Source organism: Carcharodon carcharias, chromosome 3 (assembly GCF_017639515.1).
Source record: "Carcharodon carcharias isolate sCarCar2 chromosome 3, sCarCar2.pri, whole genome shotgun sequence".
Classification (NCBI taxonomy): domain Eukaryota; kingdom Metazoa; phylum Chordata; class Chondrichthyes; order Lamniformes; family Lamnidae; genus Carcharodon; species Carcharodon carcharias.
The window spans coordinates 173767512-173779797 of NC_054469.1; the positions used below are offsets into that span (position 1 = coordinate 173767512).

General features: G+C 42.0%; 1 protein-coding gene across 2 annotated transcripts in view; it reads right to left on the bottom strand.

Moving 5' to 3' along the window:
- Positions 1–326: 326 nt before the first annotated feature.
- The window catches only part of myo10 (myosin X), a 370178-nt gene continuing 358218 nt past the window's right edge, over positions 327–12286 (bottom strand). For both annotated transcript variants that reach the window (XM_041183612.1, XM_041183615.1), the window contains exon 42: positions 327–692. In XM_041183612.1, the coding sequence (XP_041039546.1) occupies positions 641–692 (52 nt within the window). In that variant the 3' untranslated portion in view covers positions 327–640. The remainder of the gene's footprint in view (positions 693–12286) is intronic.

Consider the following 12286-nt stretch of genomic DNA (forward strand, 5'->3'; position numbering starts at 1 on the left):
TCAAGACATCTTTGTCAATCTCTCCTTTGCCTCCACCTGCTCCACTCCCCCCCACTAAACAGTATAAATTTCATCACATTTTTACTTCTTTTTAACTTTGAAGAAGGAAAATATGGGCTCAAAACATTAACTTTGTTTCTCTCTTCACAGATGTTGATAGACCTGCTGAGTTTTTCCAGCATTTTTTGTTTATCTAAAAGTATGATTGACAGGACAAATTGTATCAATTGCCAAGGGCTGGCTTTATTTGTCCAGTATATATCACTGACTGCAGAGATTAACATGATTGCTTTAGTCCAAATATGTATAAACTATACAACAATACATTGACCTTGGGAAGTATGATTTAAAGTAAGTGTTTCACGCAGGTACCACCAACTCCCCTGCTTCGGGACAGCTTCATATCTCTGACATCTTAGCTACAGCCTAGGCAGCTGTGCTTTAAATGGAATTAAAAACAGAAAACGTGGGGAATATTTAGCAGGCACCTGAAGTGTTGTTCCTTGATCTTGCATTGAACTTCAATGGAATACTGTAGTAGCCTGAGAAAAGGGAGGTCAGTAAGAGAGCTAGGTGGAGAAATGGCACCGGAAACTTGGGATCATACTCACAAACTGGACAGAGACGTTCAGCAAAGTGGTCACCCAATCTGTGTTTTTGTCTTCTCGATGTAGAGCTGATTGCATTGTGAGCTGCGAACACATTATGTACATTTTAAATTGTTCCTTCACCTGGACTCTTCCACCCAAAACAGCTGTGAAGGTGTTGAAGCAGTCAGGATCCTGGGTGTGAAATTGGCTTCTTCTCTAATTGCTAGTCTGCCTGGCAGGCCGGAATGAGTGGGTGGGTGGGGGATGTGTGTGTGTGTGTGTGTGTGTGTGTGTGGGGAGGGGTGGGGTGGGGGGGTGGTGCGGTGTGGGGTACGAGCTGGGCAGTATGTAATCAATCCTGGAGGGAGGTGTCATGCATGATCTTGATGTAGTACAACTATATTTTAGTGGACCCAAGAGGCAGAGGGAGAGGGGCTGAGAGAGAGGATAAGGAAGAGGAGTAGAGGAGAAAGGAAGGAGGAGTTTGCAGAACCTGAATAGGAGAGAGGGAGGGAGTGGTGTCAGGGAGAGGGAGGTAAGAGAGCATGACGATGGGGGGAAGGGGAGGAAAGGAAGAGGGAGGAAGCACAGGAGTGGGAGCCAGGGAAGGAAAGGGCAGGAAGCAGGAGAGAGGAAGGGAGGGGGTAAGAACTGGAGGAAGTTGAGGGGGAGAGGAGAGTGCAGAGAATTGGTGGAGGAGTGACAGTGAAATTTTTTTTGTTATATGTAACAAACTACACAAGACAATTGCCCAAACAGAACATTAGTCGCAGCTATATGGAAGCATCTACATTCCATTCTATTGCAAAAAAATATAGAATTATTCCAGCACACAAAGTGCCCATTCAGCCCATTGTTTCTGGATTGGCTGTAGGAGCAATTTACCGAATGCCACCTTCCCCCCATAGCCCTGCACATTCTTCCTTTTCAGATAAAAATCCAATTGCCTCTTGGATGCCACATTTGTACCAGCCTCTGCCACACTTTCAGGCAGTGAATTCTCAGAACCACCTATTATGTGAAAGTTTTTCCTCATGTCACCATTGCTTCTTGTATGAATCACCTTAAATCTGTGCCCCCTGGTTCTTGATCCTTCCACTGATGAGAAGTTTTTCCCTATCCACTCTGTCCAGATCCCTCACAATGTTGAATACCTCTATCAAATCTCCTCTTAACTTTCTCTTCTTCAAGTAAAACAGTTTCAACTTCTCCAATCCAACTATGCTCCTCATCCCTTGAACCATTCTCGTGAATCTTTTCTGTGGTCTCTCTAATGCCTTCACATCTTTCCTAAAGTGCGGTGTCCAAAACTGGACGCAATACTCTAGCTGAGGCCAAATTAGTGACTTATACAAATTCAACATAACTTCCTTGCTTTTCTACACCATGCCTCTATTAATAAAGCCTAGACTGCTGTAAGCTTTATTAAACAATCTCTCAACCTGTCCTGCCACCTTCAGTTATTTATGCACATATACACCCAAGTCCCTTTGCTCCTGCACCCCTTTTGGAATTGTACCTTTTATTTTATATTGTCTCTCCGTGTTCTTACCAAAATGAATCGCTTCACACTCCTCTGCATTAAACTTCATCTGCTACTTGTCTGCCGATTCCACCAAACTGTCTGTGTCCTTTGAAGTTCTACACTATCTTCCTCTCAGTTCACAATACTTCTGAGTTTTGTATCATCTGCAAATTTTGAAACTGTGCCCCGTACACCAAGGTCTAGGTCACTGAAATATATCAGGAAGATCAGGGGTCCTAATGCCGATCTCTGGGGAACTCCACTGCAAATCTTCCTGCAGTCGGAAAAGCATCCATTAACCATTACTCTGTTTTCTGACACTCAGCCAATTTCATATCCATGTTGCTACTGTCCCTTTTATTCCATGAGCTATAACGTTGCTCAGAAGTCTATTGTGTGACACTGTATCAAATGCCTTTTGGAAATCCATGTACACATCAACAGGATTACCCTCATTAACCCTCTCTGTTACCTCTTCAAAATACTCCAGCAAGTTACTTAAAGGTAATTTGCCCTTAACAAACCTGTGCTTCCATGTCTAAATGCCCTTTTTGGTCCCTAATCAGCTCTATTCCTCCTTTTACCACCCTCTTAGTATTTATATGCTTATAGAAGATGTTGAGATTCCCTTTTATGTTAGCTGCTAGTCTCTTTTAATAGTCTGTCGTTGCTTCTCTTATTTGCTTTTTCTCTTCACCTCTGAACCTTCTATATTTAAAACAAAAACAGAATTACCTGGAAAAACTCAGCAGGCCTGGCAGCATCAGCGGAGAAGAAGAGTTGACGTTTCGAGTCCTCATGACACTTCGACAGAACTCTGTCAGATCAAGTACAATAAGATCATGGCTGATCTGAATTTAACCTCAAACTCACATTCCTGTCTACCCCCCGATAACCTTTCACCCCCTTGGTAATCAAGGATCTATCTAGCTCAGCCTTAAACATATTCAAAGACTCTGCTTCCACTGCCTCCTGAGGAAAAGAAATCGAAAGACTCAGCCCTGAGAGAAAAAATTTCTCCTCATTTCTGTCTTAAATGGACGATCCCTTATTTTTAAACAGTGACCCCTAGTTCTAGATTCTCCTACAAGAGGAAACATCATCTCCACATCCACCCTGTCAAGACCCCTCAGAACCTTAAAAAGTTTCAATTAAGTTGGCTCTTAATCTTAGGGCAGAATTTTGCCCTTGGCATGCGGGATCGGCGTGGCTGGACAGGGCTGGCCGGGAAGCTGGCCACCGCCCGCAATCGGCAGCGCTCTGTGATTTTATGCAGGTGGGACAATTAAGGCCCACCCAGCGTGATACACGAGTGGCAGCACTGAATGTTGCCTGTGCGGGTGGGGGGGAAGGACAGTGAGCAGGCCGAGCGCAAACTTCGCACATGCGCGCAAAAGAGCACTGAATAATCTCCTTGAGGCACAGAGCTGCTTCAGGGAGATGAAAAATTGAAAAAAAATGATTAAAGAACAGAAAAATTTAATGAAACGTCCCCTCACATGACTCTGTTACATGAGGGGACATGTTTTTAATTAAAAATTAAAGTTTTTAATTCATTTGTGTTTGATTTTGGAAACCTCTTCCCTCCCGTGGATGGGGTTTCCAAAAAAAATGCAAAGGCTGCTTGGCCCTTTCATCCGCCCACCAACCATTAGGTTGAATGGGCAGTGAAAAATTAAGCACAAATGATAACTTAATGGCCTTATTTGGCCTTTTAGTTGTCAGTGGGCGCGGACTGGAGCCAGCAGCATACTCGCCAGCCAAACTATCACGCGGCTACACATTGACATCGGCACGCTGGGCATAGAGTCATATAGAGTTATACAGCACAGAAACAGGCCTTTCGGCCCATCGTGTCCATGCCGGCCATCAAGCTATCTATTCAAATCCCATTTTCCAGCACTTGGCCTGTAGTCCTGTATGCCAGGGCATTTCAAGTGCTCATCTAAATACTTCTTAAATGTCATGAGGGTTTCTGCCTCTCCCATCCCTCAGGCAGTGTGTTCAAGATTCCAACCACCCTCTGGATGAAAAAATTTTTCCTCAAATCCCCTCTAAGTCTCCTGCCCCTTATCTTAAATTTATGCCCCTCTTGGTTATTGACACCTCCGCTAAGGTGAAAAGCTTCTTCCTATCTACCCTATTTATGCCCCTCATAATTTCTATCAGGTCCCCCCTGAGCCTTCTCTGCTCTAAGGAAAACAACCCTAGCCTATCCAGTCTCTGTTCATAGCTGAAAAGCTCCAGCCCAGGCAACAACCTGGTGAATCTCCTCTGCAACCTCTCCAGTGCAATCACCTCCTTCCTATAGTGTGGTGACCAGAACTGCACACAGTACTCCAGCTAGCATTTTATATAGCTCCAACATAACCTCCCTGCACTTATATTCTATGCCTTGGCTAATAAAGACAAGTATGCCATATGTCTTCTAAATTCCATTGGATCCAAGCCTAGCCTGTTCAGCCTTTCCTCATAGGAATTAGTCTAGTAAACCTCTGAACTGCTTCAAACACATTTACACCTTTCTTTAAATAAGAAGACCAGTGCTGTACACAATACTCCAGATGTGGTGCCACCAATGCCCTGGATAACTGAAGCATAACCTCCCTACTTTTGTAATCAATTCCCCTCACAATAAATGATAACATTCTATTAGCTTTCCTAATTACTTGCTGTACCTGCTTACTAACCTCTTGTGATTCATGCACTAGGGCATCCAGATCCCTCTGAACCTCAGAGCTCTGCAATCTTTCACCATTTAGATAAGCTTCTTTTTTATTCTTCCTGCCAAAAATGAACAATTTCACATTTGCCCACATTACACCCCATTTGCTCAATCTTTGCCCACTCACTTAACCTATCTATGCCACTTTGTAGCCTCCATATGTCCTCTTTACAATTTACTTTCCTACCTATCTTTGTGTCATCAGAAAATTTATCAACCATTCCTTCAGCCCCTTCATCCAAGTCATTTATATAAATTGTAAAAAGTTGAGGCCCCAGCACTGTGGCACACCACTCGTCACAGCTTGCCAACCAGAAAAAGGCACATTTATGCTAAGTCTCTGCTTCCCGTTAGCCAGCCTATCTTCTATCCACGCCAATATGTAACCTCCTAAACCATCTGCAATAACCTTTGATGTGACACTTTATCAAACACCTTCTGGAAATCTAAGTACAGTACATCCACCTTTATCCACAGCACATGTGACTCCTTCAAAGAATTTCAATAAATTTGTTAAACGTTATTTCCCTTTTACAAAACCATGTTGACTTTGCCTGATTGCCTTGAATTTTTCTAAGTGCCCTGCTATAACATCTCTAATAATAGCTTCTAATATTTTCCCTATGACAGATGTTAGGCTCACTGGCCTATAGCTTCCTGCTTTCTGTCTCCCTCCCTCTTTTGAATAAAGGAGTTATGTTTGCTCTTTTCCAATCTAACGGAACCTTCCCGCACCTAGGGAATTTTGGGAAAGTAAAACTAATGCATCAACTATCTCACTAGCCACTTCTTTCAGACCCTAGGATGAAGTCCATCTGGACCTGGGTATTTGTCAGCCCACAGCCCCAGCAATTTGCTCAATACCACTTCCCTGATGATTGTAATTTTTCCGAGTTCCTCCCTCTCTTCCATTTCCTGATTTACAACTATTTCTGGGATGTTATTAGTGTCTTTTATAGTGAAGACCAAAGCAAAATATCTGTTTAACTCCTCCGCCATCTTCCTACTTTCCATTATCAATTCCCCAGACGCACTTTCTATAGGACCAATGCTCACCTTGTTAACTCTTCTTTTTAAAATATCTCTAGAAAGACTCTTACTATAGTCTTTATATTACTAGATAGCTTTCTCACATACTCTAATTTTTCCCTCCTTATTATTCTTTTTGGCATTTTTTGTTGTTCTTTATATTCTTTCCAATCATCTGACCTGCCACCCGTCTTTGCGTAATTATATGCTTATTCTTAAAATTTTATATTGTCTTTAACTTTTTTAGTTAACCACGGATGGTGGGCCCTCTCGTTGGGATTTATCTTTCTCATTGGAATGTGTACATTCTGTGTATTCTGAAATATCCAGTTAAATGTCTTCTACTGAACTTCTATTGACATATCCCTTAACATTATTTGCAAGTTCACTTTAGCTAGCTCTGCTTTCATACCCTCATAATTGTCCTTGTTTAAGTTTAAAATATGAGTCTTAGATGCACTTGTTACTCCCTCACCATGAAAATAAAATTCAATCCTATTATGATCGCTGTTACATAGGGGTGCCTTCACTAGGAGGTTATCAATTATTCCTATCTCGTTGCTCAATACCAAGTCTAGTATAGCTTGCTCTCCGGTTAGCTCCAGAACATGCTGTTCTAAGAAATTATCCCAAAAGATTTCTATGAACTCCTCATCTACGCTACCATTGCCCATCTGATTTTTCCAGTCTATATGTAGATTAAAATCCTCCATGATTATTGCTGTACCTTTCTGGCAAGCTCCCATTATCTCTTCTTTTATACTCTATCCTACTGTGTAGTTACAATTAGGGGGCTTGTACACCACAAGTGACTTCTTGCCTTTATCATTTCTCATCTCAACCTAAACAGTTTCCACATCCTGGTTTCCTGAACTTTGGTCATCCCTCTCTAAAATGCTAATACCATCATTAATTAACAGAGCCACCCCTCCACCTTTTCCTAACTTCCTGTCCTTTCTAAATGTCACATACCCTTCAATATTCAGGTCTCAATCTATGTCATCCTGTAGCCATGTCTCTGTAATGGCTCTCAGATCATACTTACTTATTTGTATTTGCGCTATCAGTTCATGTTTTGTTTTGAATGCTACGTGCATTTAGTTACAGAGCCTTTATTTTTGTCCTTTTATTATTTCTGTAGCATCTAGCCTTATCTGCTGATTTACTCTTAGGTTTGTACTCTCTGTCCCTTCCGGTCAAAGTCTGTTTATCATTTCCCATATTAATACCTGTCTCTGTCACCTTGTCTCCACCACATCTTCCCAAATTTGATCCCTTGCCCCCACTATACAGTTTAAAATCCTCTCTACTTTTCTAGTTAGGCAGCTCACGAGGACACCAGTCCCAGCACGATTCAGGCATGGACCGCCCCAATGATACAGAACCCACTTTCCCTCATTCTGGTGCCAGTCCCCACAAACCGGAACTCACTTCTCGCACACTAGTTTTTAAGTTATGCATCCATTTCTCTAATCTTATTTGCCCTATGCCGATTTGCACATGGCTCAGGAAATAATCTAGAAACTATTATCTTTGAGGTTTTGCTTCTTAATTTGGTGTCTAGCTCCTCATACTGACTACGCAGAGCCACCTTCCTTATCCTGCCTATGTCATTGGTACCTATATGGACCACAATCACTGGATCCTACCCCTCCAACTGCAAGTTCCTCTCCAGCTGAGCAGATGTTCCGAACCCTGGCACCGGCCAGGCAACAAAGCTGTCTGGTCTCTCGCTTTTTGCATACTGAGGACAGTGTCAATTCCCCTTACCATACTGTCCCCTACTACCACTACATTCCTTTTTGCTTCCCCACTTGGATGGCTTCCTGTACCATGGAGCAATGGTCAGTTTGTTCATCCACCCTGCAGCCTCCACTCTCATCCTAACAAGCTGAGAGAACCTCAAACTTCTTGGACAATTGCAGAGGCTCACACTCCTGCCCTCTGGGTCCCCTTACCTGCCTCACTCTTAGTCACACCCTCCTGTCCCTGGCCACTGACCAAATCAGAAGACCCTATCCTAAGTGGTCTGACTGCCTCCTGGTATAAAGCATCCAGGTAACTTTCCCCCTCCTTGATGTGCCCCAGAGTCTGCAGCTCAGCCTCCAGCTCAGTGACTCTGAGCCGAAGTTCCTTGAGCCACAAACACTTACTGCAGACGTGTTTGCCCTGGATCACAATGTTATCCAGGAGCTGCAGCCTTGACATATCACCTGCCCCGCCATTGTTAATGTGTTTTAAATAATTACTTAATTATATTAATCACTTACTTATGCTGCTCTCTTAAATATTTTATTAACTTTACCACCAAATTATATACTATTTTAAACCTTAGGGATAAAATAGAACTTACCCACTTACTGGATACTCACCAAATTTCCTCTTTTACTCCTTTCCCTGTAGTAGAGCAAGGATCAATTTTATGGGGTGAGAAAGATAGAAAAGGGGGAAAAAACTCCTTCCCCCCTTCTCCCAGCTCCCCTCAGACCAAACTCCAAGTCTTCACTCAGTTAGTTGACTGCATTCTGTTAGCCAAGACTGCACTAAAGAATCCTGAATTTATAGCAAACTGAACTGGAGCTCCAGTAAGCAGATTCAGCTAATTAACTACTCAGCTCCTACAGCTGAGTGTGTGTTTACCCTGTCTAAACTGCAAGAAAGTAAGAACCTAGCCTGCTTACACAATACTTTCCAGTTACTGTTGATTACAGATAAGATTAGACTTTTAGAGGAAAAATTTAGGAACAAACTTAACACTTAAAACGCCCCTTTCACCAAACTCCAAGTTTTCGCTCAGTAAGTTGGCTTGCATAAGGGAATGTGAGTTAGGGACTTCTTGTACTCTCCTTCCAAGATAACAAACATTGCTGCAGCTGTATCAATGATGAAAGTAAGTTGTGAATCTCTGACTTTCATTTCTACTGTGGAAGCTGTAATTTTATCTTCAGCCCCATTACTCTCAGCTTCTACATTGTTTTTCTTGCTCTCTGACAGAGTACAGCTCTTCATCATCCTGCTCAATAACATCAATTCTTATTTCCATATCTATCATATAAGCATTCAAGGATTTCCAGACTCCTGAACTAGCTTTAGATCTGCCACGACCTCGACCGGGTGCATGACTGTGACCTGGAGCTTTACCATGACTTGGAGCATTACAGTTTCCTGTACTCCTGCATGCAGTCTGGATAATGCTGACTTCCCACAGGCATAGCACTTGACTAGAAATAGAGCCATTTAAATTGTTGGTGGCTACCATGGCAATGGTAGCATCTAAATTTCTGATTCTGAGTCTGTGAGCTTGACTGCTATGGCCTGGATCCTACTGAAATCCAATGAGCCTCCACTGCCAGCTCAGGGAAAGAACTGCCTTGTCTGTTATTGTGGGTTTATCTCAGGCTTCTTACTCTAGAAGAGATCTTGCTGGAAGCAATGGTCCTTTGTTCAAAAACATTTATTTACATACTAACTATTTACAAAGGTTAAATAAGACCATGACATAGCTAGAGCTACTCTTGGAGATCTTCACACACATCCTCTCTCAGTGAGTGAAATTACAGTGGCATATCTCCTTATGTACATGCCTAGTAGCCATCATTAGAGTTTACTCTACATCTCCCCCCACCGAGGCTTTATCGCCATACTATTATACACACATTCTCTTACACCTCCCTCTCACATTCTCTTGTGCTGGTGGCGTCAATCTCTGACTGTGTCCTTAGCTCTCTTTGAGGACTTATAGGTAGTATGCTGTCTAGAACTTTCTCCTTGGAAGGCACCAGCATCCTCAGATTGGTCTGCAGTATAAATGGTGATAAACAGAGATTTTCCTTCTCTTCTATCTTTCCCTTCTTCTTGGTACTTTGAGGAAAAGTTGGTGGCCACTCTTGCTTGAAAGAATGATGCTTGTCCAGCACCTGCAAAGATTTGTACAGCTGTCGAGGCTCTAAAAACTTTACTGCTGCAATGAACAAAGTATTATATAATGCCTCAACCATGAATGAAGTAGATGGACAAAGAGAAGGATGAAGAATATTCCAAAGAAAAAATGATGGTTGTCCTGCTAAATACCATAGGAATTTATTTTCCTGTAGGCAGTGGTTCAGCTTGCACACTCTCTTTGGTATGAGCTTGTTCTTCAGCAGGCCTGAACATTTCTGGAACTTTATCAGAATGTGTACTGTCTTGAAAAAGTAAAGCAAGGTTCAGGATCTCCTCCTGTGACAAATCATTGATATCAATGGCAGCTTGGTTAGCATCATCTTACACTCTTTTCCAAAAAAGCAAATTAAAGTCCAGAATGGCATCCTTCATGCTTGGTGGACCTATCTCTTTTTGGCTAGGCAATACAATTTGTTGATGAAAGAGTCAATTCCTTCATCCTGATTTTGATTGCACAGATTAAATTTCACCCTACTACGATATTTTTACAAAGACTAAAGTATGAGTCAAAGGCTGTGATAACATCTTCGTTCACCCTGTCTGTCCAGCATGTTGTCTGCTAATCTCCCAACAGCCTGTAACAAAGTTCTAACTTGATCTTTATTCTCTTTACTTGCAAGACCTGAGGCATTGCAGTACCGGGTATTTGCCAATTTTGCCACTGCTCAGCCTGTCTGGGACCCTCTACATTTTGAAATGATTCTGGTATTGGCAAAGTAGTAGCCATTTCCCAACCAAGGTTGGAGTTCTCTTTTCCTGTGTTGTCCTGCCAGTTACTGGGCTACCTTTGTTGTTTCATCACCTTCAAATTGGTTGCTGGATTGGCTTCAAAGACCTTCGCCCGTTGCTCTGTACCATTGGATTTTTCTTCAGGCTTTTCCTGCCATTTTATACTGTTCCCCTGGGTGTAGTCACTGCTGCTACCATCTGTTATTGAGAGTGTATTGGGATTCATTGGCTTCTGTCTCCAGCAAGATCTCTTCTACAGTAAGTGTTTGTTTAGAAACATTTATTTACATTATTTAAAAAGGTTAAATAAAACCAAGACATAACTAGAGGTACTCTCTGAGATGCTTTTACTCATATTCTCTCACTGTGACATAGCTCCTTATGCACATGCTCAGTAGCTATCATTAGAGTTAACCCTTTACAACTTTTCAATTTGCAACTCTCTCTTTCTACCATTTCCATTGCTTTGGCCTTGTTGCATGTCTCTGTCTATATCTGCTTATTGTCTTTGTTTGGCCTGGATTTTAGTCTTTATTAGGCCTCCAACAAACGTATTTCTAAGATCCTAAGTTCATGCCATACCCACAGTGATGAGGGATTTCCTTTAATTCGAGAATGTAATCTGCAACTGTCTCACTTGGTAACTGCTTCCTTTCACAGAACGTATCTCACAATGCAATCTCATTTTCAATCATGCTGTAATACGAGTCCAGAGTCTCTCTTTTTCAGAATAGTCCACAGTCGTGGGGTCTGGCTAGCAGCATTGGTTAGATACCACCTCAAAAGCATCTGGCCCCATCATTTACTTTATCCTCATCTCCCATTTTATTCACTTTCAGCCAAACATGTAATCTTTGCTTTTAATTACACCAGTCCTCTTTGTTAGGGTTGAATTCCCTCATTGTCCTCAAATATGCTGTCAGTGCCATTTTTTAAATTACATACCATACTGACTCACTGTGTACCTGAATACAATGTGCACACACAAGCAATCTTTCAAATTGCTCAAACTTCCTCAAAATCAACTTTTGGAGTTCCAAAAGTGTGTCACGATGTTCTTCAGTCCTTAATTTCTCAAATGAAAAGTAAAAAACAATGTGATCTTTCTGTTGTTATTGCACTGAGTAAGACTAACACATGCTCAACTGCGGGCAGCCATTATTGAACTAACTTTATTTATACCTCCCCAATAGAGAGGGCAGCAGTGAGGGCTCTACACTACATAGGCAAACATTGACGAGATGTGTGGGAGCAAGTATTCCTGTGGGAGCAAGTATTCCTGTGGGCTGCAGGTGTTGTCACGGTGTTTTGAATCTGTGGCTGACTTATTTCCAAGACTCAACCCACCTTGCACAGATTATCTAACCGGACAGTAGGGGGGTGCCTAAATGGAGCCGCCCACTTTCTCTCTAACCACTCTCCAATGGGAGAATGCAGAGTTTCCAACTAGCCACAGCAACCCAGCTAATTAGCGTAACTCAGGGGTCTGAGAGATGGAGGGAAATAAAAGCTATAGCTCACTACTGCAGAACATGGGTGAGTTAACATACTGTGCATGGAGTTTAATCAAGTCTTGGGCACTACCAGATTTTCATTTTTCTATATAAAAAGCAAAATAATTCTTTGCATTTTTTGCAAAGGAAATCTACAGAATTTAAATTAAGCCAACAATAGGAGAATTCAGTAGTATCTAGTTAATGCACTGGTGTACAATTCATTACAACACCAGTGGCGGAGAATAAAGTG